At 38.1% G+C, this 27,295-nt stretch overlaps 1 protein-coding gene across 5 annotated transcripts in view; it reads left to right on the top strand.

The window, feature by feature from the left end:
* Nucleotides 1–7,060: 7,060 nt before the first annotated feature.
* Nucleotides 7,061–27,295, top strand: part of LOC139716028 (ETS translocation variant 1-like) — a 91,025-nt gene continuing 70,790 nt past the window's right edge. For 4 of the 5 annotated variants that reach the window (XM_071627883.1, XM_071627825.1, XM_071627759.1 and 1 more), the window contains exons 1-3: nucleotides 14,673–14,825; nucleotides 15,019–15,123; nucleotides 15,354–15,450. In XM_071627883.1, the coding sequence (XP_071483984.1) occupies nucleotides 15,049–15,123; nucleotides 15,354–15,450 (172 nt within the window). In that variant the 5' untranslated portion in view covers nucleotides 14,673–14,825; nucleotides 15,019–15,048. Of the gene's footprint in view, nucleotides 7,291–14,672; nucleotides 14,826–15,018; nucleotides 15,124–15,353; nucleotides 15,451–27,295 lie in introns of those variants that run through there. The other variant, XM_071627688.1, reaches the window with a different exon arrangement.

Raw genomic sequence — 27,295 nt, 5'->3', positions numbered from 1 at the left:
GGTAAGGTACTTTCTGACTCTGCGCAATAGGGCTAGCCTATAACCAATTTTGCTTGAGATGTACTTTACATGATCCTGCCAAGTCATGTACTGGTCCAGCCAGACTCCCATATATTTAACACTGTTAACCTGGTTTATTGATAGATCAGACACATTGATTTTGATTGTTAACAAATAGTGCAGAATAAAACGAGCCTTCGCAATTACTAACTTTATAAATAGGTTCGTTATTCGGAAACACATTTTCCCTATACCTAGATGTTCAGTGATACAAAATGAAAAAGAGTTCCTTAATTCCGAAGGACCGTCAATCCGAAAATGAAGTAAGGTTCGTTATTCCATAGGATCGTTAATCCAAAAATGAAAAAAAAAGGTGTGTACAATGTACTAGTTAACGAGCCTTCGCAATTACTAACTTTATATTACTTTTGGATAAACGATTCCTCGGAATATCGAAGTTTATATTTCATTTTCGGATAATAATACTTCGGAATAACAAACCTTCGGAACAACAAACTGTCCGGGTGATATTGCGTGTTACAATGTATGTTCGTTATTCCGAAGGTTTGTTAATTCGAAAATTAATAAGGTTGTTCAATTCGAACAATTGTTACGCTATTTCGAAGGTTCAGTATTCCAGAGGTTTGTTATTCCAAAGGTGTGTTATTCCGAAGGATCGTTTAAATGAAATGAAGTTCGTTATTCCGAAGGTTCGTTAATCCGAAAACGAAATAAAGTTCGTTATTCCGAAGGTTCGTTAATCCACAAATAGATAAGGTTCGTTAATCCGAAAATGAAAGGAAGCTACGTGCTAGTCACGAGCCTTCGGAATAATGAACATTTGTTTGGGATTAACGACCCTTTGTAGTAACGAACCTTCGGAATAACGAACTGTAATCGCTGACTCGAAACTGCCGGGTGATTTTACGGGCGAGGTTCGCTAATCCGAAGGTTCGTTAATCCGAAAATAAAGTAAGGTTTGTTATTCCGGAGCACACAAATTTCATGTACACCAAGATGTTTGTTAATCCGAAAGTGCATAGAGTTGTTTCATCCGGTAATTTTGTGACGCTGTTCCGAAGGTTCATGAATCCGAAACTGAAACGAGGTTCATTATTCCAAAGGTTCGTGAGTCCGAAAATGAAATGAGGTTCGTTATTTCAAAGGTTCGCTGTTCCGAAGGTTCGTTCCTAAGGTTTATTGATCCGAAAGTGAATAAAAGAACTATACCTCGGAAATGACTCACTTCACACACTTGGTTAAATTTGGCACATGTATTACCAGACTGAGATTCTTATAGGGAAAGTTTTGGGTCTTGTGGTCAAAGATCATGGTAAAATGCTAAAATTACATTATTTCGTCACACCTTGCAAATGACTCACTTCATACATTTTAGTTAAATTTGGTGCATGTATAGTTAGATACATGTATAGTTAGATACATGCATCAGTGTACAATGCTTCTGTAAGTAAAAATTTGGTCCGAATGGTCAAAGGTCGAGAGTCAAACAAGGGTCTGTCCAATCATGTTTAACTGTCGTCACACATTGTCAGGATGTGCTGTAGAAGTCTTGGGAGAATAATGTGATATAGTGGAATCACCTATACTTATACCATCTTTCAATTCATTTTCGGATTAACGGACCTTCGAAATAACCAAACTTCGGACCACAGAACTGTAACCAATTTCGCTTTTAAAAAATGTAGTGTCCATCGAATTTTCCTCCTATCTATTGAATGAGTTTAACGTCTTTTTATGAATCAGACAACGCCAAAGAATTGTATCATAGTCCACTCGAGATAAGAAGAATATCGTTATCAGAGTGGATAGAAAATAATTCATGTGCAAGTGTTACCGTTTCCCTTGTATTGAAAGCTTTTGACAAATTTGACTGTAAGCTTAGTCAGAGGAAGTCTTTCTGAAGTTAGAGCAATTCAATTTCGTTTTACTGAAAAGAACTAGGAACCATATACATTTGTCCAAAAACAAAAAAGAGATAAAAACAAAAGCCGGTGGGTATTATATTTAAGAAAAGAAGTCTTGAACTGCACGATTCATCTCCCTGATTTGCTAAACAGTAAGCAGTGATTTCCAAGACAAAATTCAAGTTTCATGTTGCTCAAGTTAAAATCAAGGAGACACGGCAGACATCGAAACACAGAAACAAACACGTCCTTCTAACTAGAAGTGTACATGCAGGTAACACACGCGGTATTCCCCCCCCCCCCCCCCTCCCCGTATTCAGTGCAGCTGTTGAAAATAACCGATCAACTTGTGTAAGATTTCAACTGGTATTGATAACGTTGACCGTGAGATGTTATTATTGGGGTTTTTTCTGAATTGAGGTAATGATTGAAGATTATATATATATACACACACACACACACACACACACACACACACACACACACACACTCACATACATACATCACACATATACTATCACTATACCTCATATCACTACTACTATATATTATATTAATAGTTTACTACTTTTTCCTCGATATAATATACACACGAGGCTGCAAGCTTTCAGGCCTTTCTAAATCAAATAGCATTTGTCAACGATAATCATACCCTAACTCGATAGAAATGACCTACTGAATGTAAGTTGTCCAGGCACTCTTAGGATGGCTGTGCTGAATATAAAGAATATTATACGTATAATACCAGTAGGCCTACTAAGAGTTAGGGCATGATTACTCTGAATGCTAATATTCTTCTACAAGGCCTTGACATAACCCAGTTGCAAACTCAGGATGATTTCATATTCCGGAAGGAAAAAAAAAACAGTCGTAAACTCATTCAAACTCATTCAAAAACTTTTTTTTAATGCATGTGTCGTGTGTATGAGGGTTTGTGTTTGTCTATGTGTGATGATATGTATGTGAGTGTGTGTGTGTGTGTGTGTGTGTGTGTGTGTGTGTGTGTGTGTGTGTGTGTGTGTGTGTGTGTGTGTGTTCGTGTGTGTGTGTGTGTGTGTGTTTACATCGTCCAGTCCGCGGGGAAAAAGTCCAAACATAAGTCATAAAGTCATAAACTTGCAATTCTGATGGAGAAACCAAACCATCGAAAGAACCTCATTCAATATTCAGAGCCAATAGATGGGTAAATGTAAGTGTGTATACACTTCTGTGCATTTTTTGTCATTATGACAATATAAAGATCGATAGTGACAATAATAATGATGTTACTTCTACTTTCACAACCACTACTGAATTTGTTATTATTATCATTATTATTATTATTTTTAGCAGTAGTAGTAATAGTATCATTATTATTATTATTATTATTATTATTATTATTATTAGTATCATTACTATCATTGGTGACAGGAAAAAAAAGAATCTGACAATTCATTTTATAACATTTTTCCAATCTATTTTTCCTGGGTGGACATAAATCAGGCACCATTTACATGCGTCCGGAAGGAAATACTCATCTTACCTGACATTGTTTATGGTTGCTGCTATTGTATTTTTTGCTGTCTTTTGCGATACTTTTGTCTCTTTTTTCCATACATTTGACTAGAGGTTTTTCCTATTTAATGAGTATAATGTCAGTCGACTCCAGTGGTGTAATATTATATGCTTTCATAAAATCAGTCTTTGTTCGGATTTTTGCGCTTATATTAGATTACGTGCGTGGGCATGGTACAGAAGTGTAGTTATCATGAATTAAAGATTTTGACTCGCAATCGTACTTCGATTTCCGCGTACGAGCCAAAGTGAGTGGCATTCGTTCTTTGGCAAAGCTGTAACCAGGTGGGCGTTTAAGCGTCCGTTATAGACTCCGTTATTTTTTTGTAAGTGCATGATTCATGCAAACGGCTAAACCGCTACCCAAGCTCTCCTCCCAGTAATTAGCTAAGGCTGCTTTGATTCAGTAATGAAATACGGCTTTGTCGTATTTTCAGGGATGTTTCATTCCTTACTTTTTCAAATGTTGCAGTCATTCCCATCATGAGAACTTTGTGGCCGTATTAATCCCGTTTGAAATTCATACACAGTCAGCTGATATTGTGGAAATGATCAGCCGTAATATGTTAAAAACGTTTATTTATCAATACTTGTTGGAAATCGTAATGGTCTCACCGATGTGAATTTAGAATTATACCAGAATTGACGGTAGACCCAAACTTTCATATGGTAAAAGTATAGTGAAAATGTAGTTAAACTTTACAGTGTATCTGCGTTGGCGTCTAGAACAGGAAAGGAAATAGGAAGTCTCTTTTCAGCTAACCTGATGTGGATAACTTACTAGCAGCAAATAAACGAAGAACTTCATGATGCATGAGGTGGCAAAATGTTGCAGCATAACAACTGTTTTTGTATCTCTCAGTTTTTGTCCGTATGATTCGTGAGATGCTGTATTTTCTTTTTCTGACTACTTCTCCAATTGACTTTTACACGAAACATCCTCAAAACTTCTTGCTTTAAATCGATTACGCATGTGAGGAGTGATGCCTTCGGAACAACTTATTCTGGAGTAGAAACTATGAAGTTGAAAAATGATAACGCTTTACAGGCAGGGGAGTTGTTATAATTACTAAATTATATCGATATTGATCAATATGCTGATGATGATTATAATAAGTGAATTGAATTGTATTGAATAATCTATTTTCCACAACTAAGACTTGAAATATGCTTCCACCAGCGTTACATATCAAAATATGAATAACAATATATTTATCCAAAGAACAGAACATACTCTACAGAGAACATCTGACAAACAAAAATTAATGAAAATGATGACGACAACGATGATGATGATGCTGATGATGATATATAATGATAATAATAATAATAATAATAATAATAATAATAATAATAATAATAATAACAGTAGTGATAAAGATAATAATAATCATGCACAACACAATGGGAAAGTTTTAGACTTTATCATTATAATCAGCAGATACCTTTGAATATATATATATATATATATATATATATATATATGACTATTATACATGATTGCAGGTTTTACATCTGAAGCCTAGGCTGTTTTGTTTTTTTTTTTTTGCCCCACTTTGATGGGACAGTTCTTTCTCTTTCTTGGTTTTTTTTCTTCCATTACAGTCAACTTTGTGTTTAATTCTACCATATATCAAAGCATTGGTAATGTTTGGAAATGCCAGTGACAGCTTCCTCCGCGCTTTCCAGTTGAGTATGAATTTGCATAATTTTTATACACAAAATCCCCTTTCTTTATTTTCGGGGAAAACACATGCGAGTACATGCATATCATCACGTCATTGTTACATGTATGAACATAACATGGGTGCCCATATACAAAGACACTCTTGGAAATACATGATTTCGTTGATTCCGTTGAAGATTCAATGGCGGGAAAAGGGGGGGGGGTGGTAGACATAAAACGATATATGGTACACAAAGTCCGACTTGTCTACATGTAAGTATTATAGTGCGTTCCAGGCATAAAGACGAACAATGATAAGTTCTTTTATATGAACAATGTAATCTTCCAAAATGGCGTTTAGAGGACGTCACGGCTTAGTGATCAAGCTAACAAGGGGGAGGGGAGGGGTGTTTCTATTTCTGACCAAGGCCAAGCAAAGCTGATGCGGTCACAAAATTCGTAAAATGAATAAAGAAAAATCTGACGAAAACAAAAGCTGAAAGGTGATCTGCAGATGAGCTACCGATCGCATCATAAGACTGTGGCGCTGTATGATTGCACTCGGTCTTGTAGTCCTATTTAGCTTCGCTGCTGTCATTCATTTTATTCGCTGATAGTTTAAACTGTATAGCACTGTATTAATAGCATTCTATATTGTGTGCCTGTTCGAGTGTGCATGTGCACGTGTTAAATCGTTGATGAGCAGATGATTCTAGGTGGGTCGCTCAGAATGATATGCGGGAATAAATCGATGATGCAAACCTCCATTCATCATCTAGAATACACGAGAAGAGAACTTGAGACCCTGTGTGTCATCCTCTTTGCATGAAAGTCATTCTCAGTACCCACCCAACATGGAGGCATTATTAAGCCACTACGCTGGCGACACATTCAAAAGACTCTTTTTCTAAATGACTCGTCAACAGCATCAGGTGTGTCAGCGTGATCTGTCACTGTTCTGTGCCATCCTATAAAGGAACTACTGACACGAGAGAGTCTTACACTATACAGCAAAACAAACTGTTGCCTTCGAATTCAATGAGGGCACTTGGCATGAGAGCAGCATGGATGATCGCAGACGTCACGGTTGCCATGGCAACCCTTCTTGTACTTCTTCTTCGTTTTCTTCTTCTTATTCCTTTCCATTCGCCCTCAGTCCGCGGGTTACGAAGATCCGTCTTGCATTTCATCTTATACCGAATGGAATCAGCCTAGTCGATTGTTTGGTGTTAATTCTGCGTGCGTGGCTCTGAACCAAATGCATTATTGCGAGCAACCTGTTGTTTGGTTTGCTCGAAGGCGCGACTGACATTTATATAGATCGACGTTCGCGCTGTAGGTTTGATCACGAGGAGCAACATCGAGATACTGACGACTGATTCTGATGAAGTGACCTCAACTCCCTCATTTGTTTTAGTTTATTCTCTTTTCTGTCTAGTTTCAAATCTCTGGAACCAATGTACTGATAAGACGCTCCCAATGCTTATAAACTATTGACCGCAATGAGGATAAAGCAGGAAAATTACCATTTTATTGAAGCAGTCGCGTGTGTTTGTTCATTATTTTTCCTTTCGTTACATGGTTGAATTATGTTAAATTGCACTGTCTTCGCGGCAAAATACAAGTCAGAAGTAATGCACATCAATGAATATAAAACAACAAAATAGTACACACTTAATCGTGTGTAAAATACTACATGCAGTGTTTGTATACTCCTTTCCGAGTTCTATCAAACGTCATCACAGTATGTCGTGTTTTTAACACAGCGGGCGCTCTACCTGCCCTTCTCCTTTTTCTCATTGGCAGTGTGCTCCTTGTCGTCTTTCAGGGATTATCTTATAATAGGTTGAGCCGATAATCGCATCGGGCACAAATTTCTGGCTCGATCGATCGGGACCGACTTGTACCTCACGATATCCGCTGGTAGTGGATAGAACTACGCGCGGAGTGACGAGCCACGCCACTAGCTGTGGATAATGTTTGCCTGTGGACCGATGTCGTGGCTTGAGAATTACGCAACACCGTAGGAGCTCGTCTCCGGCAGTGATCGATCCTCGGCGGTTTGGACGTTGACGTGGACTTCGACGGAGTTTCGTACCAAGGGAAAGAGGAAGTACGACGGAAAGGAAGAAAGCAAGAGAGTGGGTAAGAACAAATAACTTTCACCCTCTCCGTGAATGCTAACGTCTCTATGCTATTTCATTGGTTAGCAATGAGATGGTCAAGTATACATAATCACACATCATTCTATATAAATAAGTACACGTACTTCTGGACATGTAATATCATGTTCTCATGTTTTGTTCACGTGGAATATGCATTCTCAGTTACTCATGCGTATGTCGACAAAAAGTAAAGAAAGGAATAAAGGAAAAAGTCCCTGTCTTTTTTGCGGGTAAAATATGAGATTATTAAGGCAAGACGAATATGAGAATATTGACAGTGATTTTTAAAGTTGATGAACAAATCGTCGGATGACATAATTATCCGTATTTTAGGGTCGAAAGGGAAATGAACAGTATAAGGTGGAAAGATAAACTTGATGGGTATATAGAGGATGGATGGATAGATAGGTAGAGATAGAGATAGATGGAGATAGAGATGAGCATATAGGTATAGAGAGGCAGAGAGACGGTCATCAAAAAGTGGTTCCGTCATGAAAAAAGTACAGTAAATAGACCTACATGCATAAAATCCTGTTCTTCAAAACTATATGGTTTACTATGCTTCAGTACAGATCTTACGTTCAAGGTACTTTCATCAGTATGTTCTGTATGCCAGTCTTTTATTGCACCTTCTTATATCGAAATCATCATTATCCTATCTTTTATTACATTACATTTAGTTAAAATCTTATCTTCTTCATGATGTTACGTAATATAATGCAAAAGCATTTTCCTGGCAGCATTCGCTCATCGTAGTATGACGGAAAAGTTCTCGGAATCTTACCAGATGGTCCATGCTTTTTAACGATAACATCGGAAATGTCAGAATGTCCGAGTCATCCGTGCTGAAATTATGATATCATTGTAGACAAGCGATCCATCGCCGGGAACATTAGAATCATCACATCATCAATCAATCATCATCAACCATCACATCGCGTCGAATCCTCACATCTTTAAAATAACCTGAGTTTGTAAACATCTTCCCTGGAAAGAAGGGCTCATCAAAGAGGTCTTAGATTTCATAATATAGTTTTTGTTTTGTTTTGTTTTGTGTTTTATTTTTCAACGGGGTATGACACAATACAATACAATACAATACAATGCAATACAATACAATACAATACAATACAATACAATACGATACAATACAATACAATATGATTCAAGACATTGAGTGTTTGATTCGCTCTTCCCATTAGGCTCAGAACGCTTAAAAAATTACAGAATTAAACAAAAATGACAGAAAAACGGAATAGTCAATAATAAAAACAAATATTCATTTTGAGCAGCGTTATTATACAGATCTATTATTAAGATCTGCAATACGTAAACACAGGCATTATCATACATAATTATGAACACAATTCATATCAGGTATTATACATAATTGTACACGGATGCATATATACATTCACGTATACCTGTGCAGAGCTGAAGATTCGATTTAAATAAATATGTTTTCAGGGTTTTTTTTGAAGGAGTTTGTGGATACAAACTGCCTGATAATCAAGGGGACCGTATAGCGTCAATTTCCGCAGAGGAAGAATCAGTCAATGTTCACTGGCAGGTGAAATGTGGAGACAAAAACATGGACGAGGCAGCGTGCCACAAAATGTTGCATTTTGAAACACTGATGTGCAGCTTGACAGTGCATGTGACATAATGATGGTGCGCAGGGTTTGTTGTTACAAAGATGTTGTCCTCTGAATGTGTTCATGCGATGGGCATCCATTCTGTCTTGTTCAGTCTATATCATCGTTGATTGGAGTGACGTAAAGATAAAGTGGTTTTCCTGTTTGTTTGGGTTTGTTTTTTCAAGTGTTTTGCTATATTTATTCTTTTTTTTAATAACAAAAGAACATCCGTGAGTAGCACAAGGAATATGAACAAGCTTTACACACGCTCTCTCCGCTTCGATAGTGAGAGAATGAAAACATCTTTTGATTTGTTTTTCTGAATGATCAAATCGTCTTTCACTCGTCGTAGCGCCTCATAAGAAAAAAAAAATCATTGTCACTGGGAATTTCCCCTATTAAATAAATCCACATGAATATAGCAACTGGTATAAGAACTGCATATACTAATTTCGCTACAGCTACCTGACGGTATAGCGGCTAAAATTAAAGTATACACTTTCTGTTCTTTGTACCTTTTAGTGACAACTACATCGATAGTAGAATAGGTCCTATAATACTGTGAATCAGAATCCATTCGAGCAAAGCGAATACAGCCCTGTGTTGTTGTTTTGTTTTTTTTTCAGCGAGTCAACGATATTATGATGACTTCGGAAACTTTTTGCAAGAGAACTTGAGATAACAATCTCTTAGCATACAAAATTACTTTCTCGGTCCTACTGCTCACTATTCAAAAGTCATGGTTTGGGAACTTATGTATGCAGACAATGAACTTTTGTTAGTGGTCACTTACCAAATATCAAAGGATGAATACCTGTGTTCTTTTATTGTAATTGATCATACTAGTTATTGGCCTCAGCATTAGCTCAAGATGAGTCGGAGCACACCATCCTATTTAGATTATATGGGTGAAATCGAGGAAATATTTCTTCCCAGTAAATATCACGCCAGGAAGATTAAACAGTAATGAGAAACAACAGTCACGAAAGTAAGTTGGTTTATGTGTCGTTGAGGTGCCAAAGTTACTAGCTAAATAAGGTTATGGGAATATAGCTTATTACGGACAATCAAAACGACGAAAACTCTCGCGGGCCAATTTTGTCGAACATTATAATTCACCCCCACCCCATCTCCCTCTCCCTCTCTAAAACAGTCCTCATTTTCACTGTACGTACGTTTCATTCGAACACTGTTTCCTTTCTAGAGAAAGTTTCCGTTTGACTGAGGCCTGTTTGAAGCCCAAATGTAAATGCACTTTTCCTTCCAATTGCACTGTGCGGTTTTCATTAAAGATGAAATCAAATTCATAAAATTCGTTGCTCCGAAGCACGGGATTACGTTTACCCCAATGTTCGTATCAGCAATTATTTTCATGAAAGATATACGACACATGAACTTGAACTCCTGAATAAATCGTTTTCTGATCTACGGGCGATTATTGCAAACTCGGTTAGTTGTTATTCAGTTTGTTTTTCTTATATTTCTTGCTTGTTTTTGTTTTTTGTTTCTTTAGGCATTTTCTCACATCACTCTTGCAGATTACTAACTTGTAAGTCCAACACACAACCGCTATCCAAACGCGAACTGAACTATTACCTTCATCATGTGAAACCAGTATTGAGCAGGTCTCATGTATAGAATGGCCTAGACGGACACTATTACACTGTATTATTGTCCATCACGTTTTACCAGGTCAGGGCAGGCCACATTTTGGTATCATCATGGTCATGTTTGGTGGTGACGTGTATATGGAAGCCAATGATCCCCGCCGTCGTATCATGTACAGCTGTCATTGCGAATGGCGATGGGGGGGGGGGGGGGGGGGGGGGGGGGGTAGCGCAGTGCTGCAAACGGTGACACAAAGCATGTTAATTTCTACAGCAAAACGCAACTGTGATTTCGTGAACAGAAGGACTAACGCCTGTAACACGCAGTTATACTTTATAATCAATCCGAGGTGACATTCAAGAATATTCCATTGTCATGTACGAGCATGAGTGACGCACTGGTTACAAATAATAAATATTGATTATTAGTAATAGCAACAACAATAGCAAAACGTCAAAACCACAGTGCTTAGCCTTGTCAGACCTAGTTCTGTCAGCAACCAAATCTTTCATTGGCGGGAGCGAAAAAGAAGAGCGGTTGTTTTAAGATAAACAAGATAAATTTCGATTTACAGCGTGACATGTTTCGAACGATTATGATGTCTCTGACAGAGTCTTTGCATGCGTTGTCATATAACTCGATAGGTCTAAGTTGTCTTATAAGTTGTTTAGTTCGTAATACCTTCGACATTAGCTTTGTGTCTTTATTCCGATAACTGAGAGCTTGCTGTCTATTATACCAGGGAGGTGGAACTTCCACCTCCCTGATTATACCAGTTCGTCTCACCTCCCTGTGATCATACTAGTGGTCGATACCGATAAGACCTTTATACACACAATACATTCTGAGTCATATTACATTAATGTTCACCGTATGATACCCAATACCAGCAGCATGCAATAACCTGAACCATCCGACAACTTTATCTGACAAGTGGGAGCAAGGTGAAGAAACTCTGGGGACCAGGCAGGGAGGTATCACCCCCTTGAATCCTTGGTCGGTACGTACAATCCTAGCACAGATACTAGATATAGGGCCTACTGCATTTCAACATCTTCCAAGTCACCGTGTTGAGACATCGAGGAAAGATTGGCGCGGAATGAAACATGACATTGTTTCTTAGGGTGATTAAATAGCTTTTGGCTAAAAGCAGTCTCAATGATTGTACAGCGTCTAACTCCCTCCCTACCCGACCCATTCCGACTGTAGTAATGGAAATGAATGGAAACAGTATAGAGGAGAATTTAGGCCCTATGTGGATGCAATATTGACAAACCGCCAATAACGGAAGCCGCTGAAAACGTATGACACTTTTTCTTCAGTCTTGTGCCGACGCAGTTTTATACACTGATGGAACAAAACTGACACACTGACAACTGATTAACAAATTTGTAGTGCTCTAAACACACTAGAGATTTCCTCTTTGGGTATACATGTCATCTTCCAGATATTGTATTTAACGTGGTACTGGAAGCATGTAACAATTTACCCACTCAAGCATACAATACGTGAACTTCGCACCCTTTGCGATGCTGATCATGACATTTTGTTACGTGTGCAATGGTCTAATTACGAGTCCCTCGGCGATCGAATTACCGTCGCTTTATAGGGATGGGAATCAAATTCACCGCACGCAAGAGGCTTAACAATGATGTTCAATAAGGATTAAAAAGACAGAGAGAACGTCTTGATTAAAGATCAACAACTGGCAATCACCGGGCAGCCAACCGACTCACTTTGAATGAATGGCGGCTGACCGACTGAGGTCCATTGATGGTTTCTCATCATAATGAAGCCATTCTCGTAATCATCGTTCGAATAATCACTGAAATTTGGCACATTTTATACTCATAAGTATAACCATGGCATTATTATTCACAAAAAGAGTTCAATACATTTATATTCATGTAAAAGGTCTAACAATTTGTGTGTTATAATGATATTCTATTATAAAATATGTGATGTGTTTGTGTGAAATATCCCTATACAACATTGCATCATGCAGAATCAGACTATTCAAATACATGCATCATCTCCCATGTGGGTCAACCATTTTACACGACGAAATTTAGCTGTTTCTATTCTAACCCCCTTCAGCCCTCACACACACACACACACACACAGACACACACACACACACAGACACACACACACACACATGCACACACATACAAAACCGTCCTTCCTTGAAAAGCAGTGCAACATGGCTATGATAACATAATACCAAAAGCAAACAAAAAAAAAAAAACAACAACAAACAAACCCAAAACTAAAAACCTAAATGCGAATGGACAGGCGTTGTTATTGTTTTTGATGTAAGCCTCATAGATATACTGCATACGGAAATTATGATGTGATCTTGTTATTTTCAATGGCCATGGTTTACGCGTACGGCAATGCCACTTCAGAAGTAGACCTATCACCCCGCCCCATCCCCTGTCTTTGTGCATCATTATATTGCAACCACAAACGAAGTTTGATCACAGCTAATGAGCAGAGAATATTAGTGTTTTTGAAACAAGCCTCTGGCAAAATGTGAATAAGCATGGCCTTTGTGAGACACATGGAAAACAACAATTTTGTTAGAACATTTCTCCTATAGTGCTCGGCATGAAAACAACAACCTCTATAGGGAGAAGTGTCAGTCGGGTCACATCACAATCCAATGTGGCTAGATGCTGCTTATTCTTCTTCTCCTTCTTGAACTCCTCCTCCTCCATTCGTTCTATACTATATGTATAATACGTCTACTACTACTACTACTACTACTACTACTACTACTACTACTACTACTACTATACTACTACTACGTACTACTACTACTACTACTACTACTACTACTACTACTACTACTACTATACTACTACTACTACTACTACTATACTACTAGGCCTATATATAGGGCTACTACTATACTACTACTACTGTCCGGTGTTGCTGCTGCTAAAATGTCGACGGCGATATCTACTACTCATGTACTATACCACTACTACTATTAGGACTGTGCATAGTCTGTAGACATAATTTAAAGGGATGGTATACAGTTTCATTTGAAATGGGACTTCAGGTTTCCAATTTTTTAGTGATTATTCTCTTTAATGAAAAGCATCTTATGATATATGAAAGAGCATATACAATTATGAGGAATCCCAGGTTTATTTGGTGAAAATTGGTTTCGAAATGGCCGAGATATACAAAAACAAAGCAACCCTTATAAAAGGTGAGTCCCATCTTCAGTATTTATAGGATTGCCTTGTTTTACTTTTTTCTTGATATCTCAGCCATTTCAAAACCTATTGTAATCAAATAAACTTTGAATTCCTCTTGGAATTGTATGCTCTTTAATATTCTAAAGTGATTTCTATGTATCTCGCGAAAAGTTCAAAGCTAAATCCTCATGCACCTCAAACAATATAATATTACCATCCCTTCACTCTAGGGTCTACTACTATTATGTCGGACCTACAACCATGAGCAGAATATTTATTAACATAATCCCCTTACTATCCTCTTTAAACACACACACAAAAAACCTTTTATTCACTGCTCCGACCGCACATTTCATGGTAATGCACTGTAACTTTTTTATGTTCTTATTGAAGGAAAAGCATAACATACAAACAAGAAAAAAAATCATGCATTATGATTTGATACAATTAGGGACAAGGCATTACACATTTTAAACATGAACTTATTAAAGTAGATGCTAAGATTACAATTTGTAATGCAATGTTTTACTCTGCTTTTTTGTTGTTGTTGCTGTTTGTTTCACACGAATATTGAGAGTATTGTAACTTTGTTCTTTCATGCATGCATTCTGGTAAATTCCAACTTCTGCTTGTACAAAGCACAATATTCGACGTTCGCGATATCGTGCGATTGCCGACTGGGAGCGATTCTATTCTCTATGCTTGCGCTGATCTTTCGATTGCAACTCCATGATTTGAAGTTTACGACAGCGATGCGCCTGTGCGTTGCTTGTGAATGTACCCGCAACTGCGTCGCGCTGCCTGAGCTGCTTGCCCTCCTGCGCTGCGTTCACCGTCGATCGATCGTGCGTGCAGGTTTAGTACAATCCATGTAGTGCGGGTGTGCTATTCAAACCGCAATCGTCTGCGACCGGCCACAATCTCCATGGTATCTGATGTTGGAATTTGTCATGAATTTTCCCATGACATAAACTCTAACTGCACAGTTGGACCCTTTTCTTATCCACACATGAGCTGTAATAACGGACATGGACTGACGGTGTTAGTTAGCCGCAGAAAACGTAAGAATCACTGGGATATTCATATGTTGTCATCGCTCTGAGTGATAGACTTCACTCTACTTTCAGCCCGTTCTGTCAGCTGTGCGGGGAATAAAACCGCACATGTACAACGTCTCTACGTCAGATGTGTCGCTCCTCTTATGTACCATATCTCACGTCTTGTGTTTTGTTATTGTCGATGTTTTATCCATAGAATTTGGATACGCGTTGAAGTCCGTCCAAGATGTATCGTTCATCTAGTTTCGACGACCAGTCAGATGGATTTTATGATCAGCAGGTGCCGTTCTTAGATCCGCAGGTGAGTTCTTTTCAATCGCTCTTCTTCGCTTGCATTTTGCTTTGAAAGTAATCACATTCGAAAAGGCCCGTGGGCGGCCATATTGCGCGCTGGCTTCACAGTACACGCAAACTTTATGAATGACCTAATTTGCATACCGGAAACATTCGTTTCCGATTTGCGTTGAGCTCGGTGAGCTTCTTATTTCAAGTAATTTAATCGCGTTTTTTTGTTCGTTACTATGATTTCAGACTGTGCCAGATGTGGATGAAGTTCCAGATCATGAAAGCTGTCCAGAGGGGGCATCTTGTGGAAAGTCAAAGGCAGATTTAGACAAGGATTCAAAAGGTGAGACTTGCTAAAATTATGAGATGCTGTGAGTGTGACACCTGCACCTCTCAGGCTGAAGTGCTCAGTCTTTTTTAGACAAGATCTTGATGAATACAAGGTTATGGTTTCTAGTTGTCGAGTGAAAAAAAAAACTATTTTATTACACTGTTTCATATGACAAAATGTTCACAGTACTGTAACATATTCAAGTAATAGGCATTAGCCATTAATATGATGAATACTGTAAAACACAATATATTTGCGGCATGAAAATTTTGCGAATTTGAGCTGACGGCCTTTCTCGCAGCATGAAATTTTCACGACTTGCCACCGACATCCAATGCATATAGTGTAGGCAAGAACTTTTGCGTGCATTTTAATTTTACATGCGAACATACACTGTACCTTGTTTTTCAGTACCGGTATGTGGGCTCCCCATGATATTGCATCTGTGAACTTCGTAATTGAAATTGTGCTAACTGCACTCAATGTCACTATCAAACAGTAAAAATGAGTAACATTACAATCTTTAAATATTGACATTTATTTGTATTGGTTTACTGAACACTGTATACATCCTTGTTTAGTTGTTGGCCTTGACCGTGTTGACTACAATGTAGTTCTTCTTCTGTTCTTCTGTGAGACTCCACTGAGAGTGACCACAATCAACTTGCTTACTACTTAGTATTCTGTCACTTTTGGGGAGGTCTAAGTTGCATGACTTATTTAGTCTTCAAAGTGTTCAAGTACAATAATGTTATATAGTCTGCAGAAAGAAGAAATATTATCCAAACAAGTAGGGAGTAAATAATAAGATAAACTGGCAAGTCCATGAATAATGCAAAATGAAAATTTACACAATTTGATAATAAAAAGAGGGCGTTAAGCAACTACTCCTGGGCAGAGGCCTTGTGACACAGATGTGTCGATGATATTTGCCTGGACTGCCTCCTGTAGTAATCTGTTCCAGTCTTTTTCTTTGTAAGAAGATCTCTATGTGATAAGATCTAGTCCATCTGTTTTTATTTTTTTCAACTTTACACTCTATATTCTTATAGATGGTCATGTAAGGCATGAATTCCAAAGTTTGTGATTACACATACCATAACTCCAATGTTTGTGACTCCAGAAGCGGATCTACGGGGGGATGGGGGGGGGGGGGGGGATGGGGGGGGGGTTAAAAAAAAATCCGGGGGCCATCATGGGGGGGTTAATTTGGCAATGACCTCTATACCAAAAATAGTGGTGTTTTAGATGCAAGAAAATGCCATTTTCACACACAGATTTTCAAAAATTCTCCCTACTGTGGGAGGGGGGACACCCCCCACCCACACCCTCCCCCCTTTGTAAAAAGCTAGATCCGCCCCTGGACTCCTTCATATATGTGTATGAGAAGTATTTCCCTGTGTACTCAACTCTGCCTAGATGAGAACACTATTTTTTCAAACACATTGAAATATGTACAAAAAGAATCTCAAAGTGAATTTCACTGATATTTTCCCAGAATGAGAATGTAATCTTGTGAAGGTTTCAACATTTACAATATTGGATTGCAATTGGGATTGCAGAAGAAACAGAAGAGGATCAAAAGTCAATAGATCAAGATCAAATCATACAATTTCACTAATTAGCAAATAAAGACATTAGAAAGAGTTCCTTAAAGGACAAGTTCACCTTCATAAACATAAGGATTGAGAAAATGCAACAATATCAGTAGAACACATCAGTGAAAGTTTGAGGAAAATCGGACAATCGATGCAAAAGTTATGAATTTTTTAAATTTTTGTGTTGGAACCGCTGGATGAGGAGACTACTTCAGCTTGTGAGTCATATGCGTACAACAGTATAAAGAAAATGTAAAAGAAAATTCAACATATTTTCACTTTTTTCGCATAATAAAAGAGCACTTGACTTGCCTCTTTCTAAAGGCAGGGGGAATAATATTACCCATAACATTTGTCGGTAAGGAGTCAGAGGAATGTGTACTTTTTTCAAAAGATGGAATTTTGTGAAATTCTCTTTATATTTTCCTTATATTGTTGTACGCATGTCACATCTAAGTTATTCATGCGTTGCAGTAGTCTTCTCATCCAGCGGGTACTGCACAAAAACTCATTTATGTTAAAACTGGTGATAAAGGTTACCTGAGTTGGTCACTTACAAGTTCGTGAATCGGTAAGTTGAAAACTGCATTTAAAAAAAGTTGCTGACTAGCTACACCTTCCTATTAAATCCTAGAGTATATTATAGTAAAAAGTTTTGCGGACCATTTAATACAAGTATTCCAGAGTTGACGATACTCCCAGAGCTAGTCAATCCTGCTTAACTTTGCCTCCGAATGTAGTAAGAAAGTAGAATATGCACTTCAATCTCAATCCAAAAGGACAGGAGTTGAAAACATGAGTATGAATTATAACATTCTCCTTACAGGACAATATAGGTTAGGCCATCTATAATTCAAACGGCCGCGATTGTCATAGGGTAAGGCGCAAGTAATAAGGCTGGCTGTAAGTGTGTAGTCTAGGCAACCAGTTCGATGAGTTGCTGATGGGAGACAGGAAAATCAATAAACGTGGGGGAGCGGCTTAAGCCTAAGAAATAAGTTATGGCAAATTAAAACTAAGTTACGAAATTTACGAGGTTTTTGACAATTTGCTGGAACACCACCTGGTCACTTTTTTCCCCTGTTGTATACAGGGTAAAAAGCCCTCGAAAAACAAAAATGTATGTTACAAAAGTGGACCTTTTGAAAATTTTGGGGGGGGGGGGGGGGGTCGTACGACCCTCCCGACCCCCCCCTTGCATACACCCATGTTATTTTGCATATTTTGTGAGTGAGTTACTGTACTGTTTGCAAAACTAACAACATGCAAAAAAATAACTCTAATCCCAACATGAATGCATTGTTCATGCGTACATTTCTCTATTCACTACTATAATATATGATCGTGAATTTTAACCACTCACAAAATTGTTAGGAAGTCCCAATTCGTGAGAATTAAATACAACATTACAAAATGCAGTTCCCCATTTCATTTAAGTAAGGGCTAGCTCAGTACGGTAATTAAGAACTTTGTTACATTGTATTTGTGTCATGAAGACCCCTCATGGAACTGTACATGAGAAAGAAGAATTAGCAAAGGAAGAAGAATGAGAAGGAAAACTTGTTCAGGTTTGACTCTTCATCTTCTGTCTTGAATCTTTTAAAAGATAAAGTGAAGTCTTTGAACTAGAATATATTCTGATGATTGATTTCGGTCATATTCCATGCTTCTGAAGGTGCTGTAAGCCTCTTAATACTGTGTCAGTTTTCTCACTGTTTGGATGTATATGATATGAAAGTAAAGGGGAATCATATATCATGGCTTCACATTTGAAATTAGACATCTTTGCTGAATATCAACATTGATAGCAAACATGGATAATTGATAGATTTCCTGCGGACTGTCTTGAACTCCCTGTGGATCATTTCTAAGAGGAAGGAAACAAAAAGAATAAAATGAAAGCAACCTAGCTGTGAAAGTCTGAGAACAACTGAGAGTCATTAGACATTACCAGTGTTCTAATGTATGATTCTCATTTGGTCAGCAAATGGGACCATAGATATATATTTTTAATAACATCTTTTTTTTTTCTTTTTAGTTTTCTCGGGATGGGTTGTTTTTGTTATCAATTCTTTTGTTACTCTGAGAAAATTAGTGTTGCTTGCCAAGTTCCTATTCAGCAGAAATTTAGATTTTTTTTTTACTTGGGAAATCATAGCCACATGCAGGAAAGATACAAATTTGGCTACATAGATATATCTATTTGTAAAGCCATGTATAATCAGTTTATATGCATATATTTGAATTATGATGACATTCTTCAAATGTTTTGTCAAAATCAATTCATTTTTTACAATGTTTTCTCACTGCTTTTATTCATAGAATTGTGTCCACCCACCAAGTAAAATGCTCAGCTCATATATTTGTGACAATCAAGGAGAAGTTAAAGCATTCCATCCTGATGGTCATTTCAAAGCAGAGAATATTGTTAGACACCCTCTTTTGTGCAAACTCTTGCTGTAAAAGAAAAGGAAAAAGGAAGAAAGAAAGAAGGAAAAAAAATGACATATGAATTTGATTTGCAGTAAAATAGGAAATATTTAGGTCTCTCTTAGCATTTAGGCTCAGCATTTTTAGCTTGTAAAAGGAACTGGATGAAGCCAGCTCATGGAGGCACAAATGGTACTAAGGTAGAGTTCTCTTCTATGTACAGATTGTGCGGATTACTTGCAAATCAGGTATCATTTAGGACAGCCTGCTCTGTGCTTGAGAGGTACAGGGTACAATACAGCGTATCCGACGTGCTGCCTAATGAGAAGGACCAGTGCAAATCCAATTTGTTCGGGACGATTTCGGCTCCTTCTGGAAAATTGTTTGCCGCGTTATCTCTGCACTCTCATGCATGTACATGTCTCATTTGCGATCAGCGTGCATTAGAGTACTGCATCTACCATGAGTCATGGGATTCCAAGCTCTCTCTCATTGTGGAAACTAATGTCATCACTGATTACTGAAATATTGCTAGGGAAGCCAGAAAAAAAGAAGAGAGAAACAGGTTTAAGAACAACATAAGACCAACGAGAATGAAGTGAAATTTCATATTATGCGAAGAGCAGGAAAAGCATGAGTGGCCTCATTTTGGTCTGTTGAGAGTTTCAGTGTTTTGGGAAGTTGAGGTTTCCGTAAATTCTGATCTGTTTACATATGTACAAAATTGTATGTCTCATTATGCATAGTATTTATGTTGAGTGTTGAGAAGGGAATGGGTTTATTAGAGGTGTAGTACACATCAGATGCACTGTACTCCATTTTAAAAGTTTGTTTTTTGGTGTGTGTGTGTGTGTTTTTTTTTGTGTGTGTATGTATGTGTGCTCACCTAGTACTACCATTTACTTTTTCCACAAACCTGGCACTATGTGTGTTTCAAACTACCCATTTAAATGATTTACACATATATACAACATGCATATTGCACTATGAAATACCTAGGTAAACTGAAATTGAGTCTTTGTTGAAATCAATACAGTGATGATCAAATTTATACAAACATACATTGTACATGTAGAATAACATAAAATTGCAACTGCCAAGACTCAACCATCAAACTTTGTACTCAGTGGCAATACTACAGCTTATCCTAACAAGAAATATACTAGTAATTGTCTTGTTAGAGGCCAGCACTGCCTGAAAAGCAGCACTCCATCCATCAATCAGAGTTAGATAGCTTTGTTTGAACTGTCAAAGTGAAATAATCATCTTATGTAACCAGGATGGGTACTAGATAACTGATTGATAAGAGAATTGAGATTAGGTACAGTAATGTGTACTGGTAAATTTGTGTGTACTATAGTATCCAAGACAAACCCTTATATTTTCTTGCTCAGTGCATATCAACTTGAAAGTCTCTACTGTAGCACGCATATACGGCTACGGGTAGATGTGTACATTGCATACATGTATGTGGGATGTCTTCCACTGTGCATTGTTATGTGTGCGCAGTATCCATGAAGAATGATGTGAAGCTGTAATAAAGTTGTTGGAGTGTAGGAAAGTACAGTTGAACCTCTATTATCCGGCCTCCCTTTATCAGGATCTCTCTATTATACGGACGCAATCTCGCCGTGATTTTGCCCAACTCCTTGAGAACTCCTACACAAACACACATGAATTACATATTACTTCCAACATGATTAACATACATTACATCAAATTTCCTTCCAAATTGCTTACCCTCAGACATTTTAACATCCCCAAACATCCCCAAATGTAACAATGAAAAGGTTGCGGTATACACATTACTACATGTGGTACTACAATGGGCTAGATCAGTACATGTGTATGTATGTACATGTATAAAGCATTGAGTCTCCCGTATCCGGCCAAATCCCTTATCCGGATGAGCCCCGGTCCCGACTTGTCCGGATACGAGAGGTTCAACTGTATTCAAATGATCATAGCAGCAACTCTTAATCACCAAACAACATTAGGGAACTTTCCTCTCTCTGAGGGCCACAACTTTAAAAGAGTTTGTCTGTGTGTAGCACATACAATTTGTACATTTGGTGATTTCATGTTCGGTGCTAGTGCTTGTGCTAGTGCTAACCCCCAAATGACTGCCTTAAATCAAGCTCCAACACCAACGGTCAGAGTAACGAAGCGATACCGATCAAAATCGTTGATCCCAACACTAGGTGCTATAGCACCACACCACTGCGAAGTCTGGGAGAATTGCGTGACGAAAAAAGTGATGGGGCATACAAATGTAATTAAAGTCAAATATCAAAAGATGTAGTTATGATTGCTTTGTTTTGGACACATAATGAGGAAGATTGATTAAAATTCCACAAATTTCATCCATTTTCCAAAGCACAACAATTTCAATTTTGCTCGCAGGCTCAGATTTGTGTAGCCATGTCTAAAGTGTTCGTGTCTGTTACGTAGGCAGCCATTCCATTAGCACCGACTGTGCAAGTACAATGTGCATCTATATGGACATGAATGTAGGTCTCGCATACAGTAGCAATGCTTACACCAGCTCCGAACTTGAAATGACAAAGATAATACTCCCTAGGGGCTAGTGTTAACCAATGTGAAAAGAGCACATACCCAGTAAATCGCCAACACAAAAACAGTGGAGCTCGGTTCAGCAGATGACATTCAACACTGGGCCCAGCACCAACTACTGGAAATATGTCATAATTTGAGGTCCACATCCCAACACCGACTGATTCCAAATTCGGTTTTATCGCCAATACTAAAGCTGAGATAGCACTAGCTCTTGCACCGAACTTGAAATCATCCATCATATTATTGTCAGTGGTAATGTTAGGGTTAAACCAGACCCTGGCTCAAATATATTATAAAGGCAGAAAATTGTGGCTCATGAGGCAGAGTCACAACAATCAATACATGGTCATATAATGCTGTAGGGGGGTTAATGACATGGTAACTACTCATAGAGAGGGTTTCAAAATCTCTGCAATGTATCTCGTGGTTTATAACTTACATCACTCATAAGTTTATAGATTCTAAACATACAGTAGGATGGAAGTACAGTAGACCTCGCCTAAGTCGACATCGCATAAGTCGACAACTCGCTTAAGTCGACACAATAAAAAAGTCCCGATTTTTGCCTTTGTTATTCCTTGAAAATTTCCTCGTCTTTGTCGACATTTATAAGTCGACAACTCGCGTAAGTCGACCTGATTTTTCAGTGCCAACTGAGCTGAAATACGTGTTAATTCCCTCGTCTAAGTCGACATAATTTTTCGCTCAAAATCTTATCGCCATTCTCTGAAAAAGAATTGTTTTCCCGCTCCGATTCGCTGCATTTCTACTCGGTAATTCGCTAGTGTACGGCGCGGTAGCGTTCGCGCCATGCGTCCATCGTCTTGTATGCCAGAATAGAAAGGACATACACATGTACACTCATTTACACCTGGAGTATTACAATGTAGTACCCAAGGCAGTTCACTTTACCCCTTTCCTCCCTCTCGTTTTTCTCAAAACGCAAAAATTGTGTACACTTAACTATGTCCCAGTAGGTATTCATTATCCGAACATGAAATGTTTTTGTAAATCTCCGAATATTCTGACGTTAATTATTCCGAAGCGGTATTAAAACCTGGACCCTTCCTAGAAAATTTATTACAATGCAACGAATAATGCAACTAAAACAAAAAATCAGATGCAGGTGTATCAAATCACACGCAACTTTTGCATTTAAACGCAAGTGCGTTGCTGAAAAGACTGATAATCATGAAACTAGAAAATAATTGTACGAACCTGAAACTCAATTGCGTTTAAACGCAGCTCTAAAAATCAAATGCAAGTTCATCAAATCACACACAACGATGCATTTAAACGCAAGAGCGTTGCAGAGAAGACTTGCTGTTTTGTACAAAACTAGAAACTGCGTTTAAAAACATCTCTATACATCTACGGAAGTGCGTTATTGTTGAAAAGACTTGCATTACTCTTTTTATTTCGTAAAATTAGAAATTAAACGCAACTCTGAAAATCCAATGCAAGTCCATCAAATCACACGGAAAGCTGAAAGACATGCGTTTGATAATCGTACGAAACTAGAAAATTGTCGGGAACTTTTTTTTGAACTCAATCGCGTTTAAACGCAACTCTAAAAATCAAATGCAAGTCCATCAAATCACACGGAACGCTGAAAAGACTTGCGTTTCACAATCTTACTAAACTAGAAAATTGTAGGGAACTTTTTAAAACTCAATTGCGTTTAAACGAAACTCTAAAAATCAAATGCAAGTCCATCAAATCACACATAACCCTGTATTTAAACGCAAGAGCGTTGCAGAGAAGACTTGCGATTTTGTACGAAACTATAAGAAACTGCGTTTAAACGCATCTCTAAACATCTGCGGAAGTGTGTTATTTAAAAGATTTGCATTATTTTTCATTTCGTAAGCAAAATTAAAAATTAAACGCAATTCTGAAAATCAAATGCAAGTCCATCAAATCACACGGAACGCTGAAAAGACTTGCGTTTGATAATCATACGAAACTAGAAAATTGTATGAAATTTAAACTCAATTGCGTTTAAACGCAACTCTAAAAATCAAATGCAAGTCCGTCAAATCACAAGCAACGCTGTATTCAAAAAGCAAAAGCGTTGCAGAAAAGACTTGCGGGTTTTGTCCGAAACTAGAAACTGCGTTTAAACGCATAAGAATTTACGGAAGTGAGTTATAGTTGAAAAGGCTCGCATTATTCTTTATTTCGTAACGGCACTTTCGCCGTAACCGAACTTAGTCTGCACTTGCAGGGGAAAGACATCGCAACATTCACACGTTTCAAACTGACGAAACGCATGCTGCTTCACAAAATGTCAATGAAAAAATGACAACGAATTATTGTTAAAGTTCGCTATGCCGAAGGTTGAAATCTCAGTCCAAAGTTAAATTAGTCCGACAATGGAAAGAGGTTTGTTTTTGCGAAGGTTATAGTAGTCCGAAAGATGTCGTTTTCAAACAAACTTTTCTTCTTCTTTTTATTTCAGACGGGCCCGCGCCGTACAGAGCGGTAATGTCAATACGAATCGGAGCGCGAGAACAATTCATTTTCAGAGTATGGCAATACAAATTTTAAACAGAACAAATATGGCGACTTAAGGAAGGAAAATCACACATATTTCAACTCAGTCGGCACTGAAAAATTATCTCGACAGAATCATGCAAAATCACAAGCATATCTCCGCAGCAACGCACTTGAATTTAAATCGCAAAGTTTAAGGCAATTTTGGGGAATTTGCATTTGATATTTCAAATCAAGTTTAAAACGTAAAGTGTCTAGAAACGGGCCTAGGTTTCCAATCCCGCACTGTCAAAATCTCTCTAGAGATTTGGGAATTGTGCGTTGTCGTTACTAACCCGCGCGAGATTTAGGCATGAACTAAAACATAATTGTTGCTGATGTCAGTAGGCATGTTTTGGCGGCAAAAGGAATAAGATCTGGGTAGCGATCCGCATCGTGATCCAAATCTATAACTCTGTACAGGGGAAATTAGTTTTCATTTATAAGTCGACAAAATGTCGACTTACGCGTAAGTCGACATTCGCGTAAGTCGACGTGTTTTGCTCAGTCCCGATTATGTCGACTTACGCGAGGTTGACTGTATTACAAAGAGTTACGTAAATCAGAGTGTCACTAGAGAAATATAATCACACCGCGGGCAGTCAGCCATGCTTATAGTATGGTTATGGCAACGTTCATACGTTCATTCTATCATGTAGAAGTATACACATCCACCTCAACCATTGTACAATATTGCTGGTGGTACTGGGAAGCATGAATCCACAGACTTGCTTCACATTCAAATGTACACAGAGGAGTCTACGTGTGGACACAACACGTATTCAAGGTGACTGTACTATGTGGTGGCCCACTGCTTCATGAGCTGTCCGTATATAGCAGCAGGAACCCGAAACAGATTCGAGGACTGTCGTAGTCTATCCATCAATGAGACTCCTGCAGTGTATTATGCATCTGGAACTGCACCTGATGGCGTCCCATCTCTGGTGTGTTATGACAGCAAGGCACTGTGTCCTCATAGGGTTGACAGCATCTGATCAGCAGTGATTAATTCAATTGAATGTTTCCGCCTGCTCCACTCGTCTGTTGCATTCCTTTCACCTTATCCAAGCCAGTTTCAGGTCTTGCGAGCGCTGTAGGGCGATAAACATATAGTGATGCTTCAGCGACTGGATGTCGTACATGTGTTTCATGCAGTTCTTAGGACTTTTCATACATAAATCACTGTAGTGTGTGTACAATCACTGTGTGCAAAGTGTAGTCTTAATAAATCAAAAGCGTGTTCGGAAATGCATACTGAGTAGTTAATTGCCCCTTCTGTACTTAATGTGAATTGTTCATGAGCTGCCTTAGAAAACATACAAGTATTGTACTTGCAAGACAACATATCACATAAGAATATGTAGCAAATCGGAGACTGATAGCACAAACATGCACACAATATCGCGTGCTCAAAGATCAATTTTTTTACCGTCAAACTTAGATTCAAGTGGGAAAGCGGGAGATTTTAAGAAAATGGCCTGAGAGCACAAGATTTGGGAGTCCCTCTCAATGCTGCAATGTTGAGACATTACAGGCCACAAATTACATGTACATGTGATTTGTTAATTGAAACACTGGCCCTCCACAAAGTCTTTGTATAGTATGATACATGTTTTAGATATCTGTACATTGTACATGCATATTTAAACAGCACTACTACTGAGTTTGTGGAAAGTTACTGGTAATACTAAGGTGATGATGGTGCCAGTAGTGCTATGAAATGGTGGTAATAATGGTAATAATACCTATATCCAGTAGCATCATTGTACGAATTCCAGTAAATGATGTACATGCTGTAGCAGTGATAGTAGAATTTATAATGTATAGGGATCAGTCAGTATCCGTTATTGTCACCATCATCAACATCATCATTAGTGATGGTGGTACCATAGTGGCAAAGCATCATAGAAATGATGGTAACTTTGTTAAATTTAGTTAACAGCCAGCTTCACACACACCACAAGATGGGTCATTGCAAAATGTATATCATCGATCACAGTTCAGGCCTTTGTTTTGAATTTCCTTAGTGAGTTAGTATACGGTAATACATGATTGCGTGTACAGTATGTGCGTTTATTTCTTTGTATGTGTGTGTGGGTGTCTGTGTGTATATGTTGTATGTTCAAGCCATACTGTAAAAGTACACTTGGGTGCAGAACTTGGTGAACCCTTACCACGCACCACATTTTCCTGACCTTTACATCATATCAGGGACAGAATGCATACCCTTAACATTTCATTAAAATGTTATTAAATCATCTCTTATTATATGAGACAGTGTTATGTCACCGCCAACTTATATCTGTAGATGTGGATCCACCCAAGATATTTAATGGTAGTTCTTTTTTTTGTTTTTGTTTTTGTTTTTTGATTTTTTGACAATGCACATATTATGTTCAGGACAAATTAAAGGTGCAAGTTTATATGAGATTTCCCTAAATTATAGATGGATTCATCGTTGTTCATTCTTTCTTTGCGACAGTTTTTACATGTGAACATGTGTTCAGTATGTAACATGGAGTTTGGTGCATATCACAAGTAGCTGCTTCAACTGCATTCCAGCTGTGTTACAATATTGGTACACATTTGTCCATATAGTAAAATTTAAACTTACGAGATGCTGATCACGTGTGAAATGATAAGATGTGTAGCTAAAGCATTCTACTAAACTCAAAGTGAAATATCTATTACATCTGTCAGAAACCCCCTGCCAGTTT

Source organism: Diadema antillarum, unplaced genomic scaffold (genome assembly GCF_040938485.1).
Source record: "Diadema antillarum isolate AM-2024a unplaced genomic scaffold, OU_Dant_1.0 scf00000001, whole genome shotgun sequence".
Classification (NCBI taxonomy): Eukaryota; Metazoa; Echinodermata; class Echinoidea; order Diadematoida; family Diadematidae; genus Diadema; species Diadema antillarum.
This window is presented reverse-complemented; position numbering and strand designations above follow the sequence as displayed.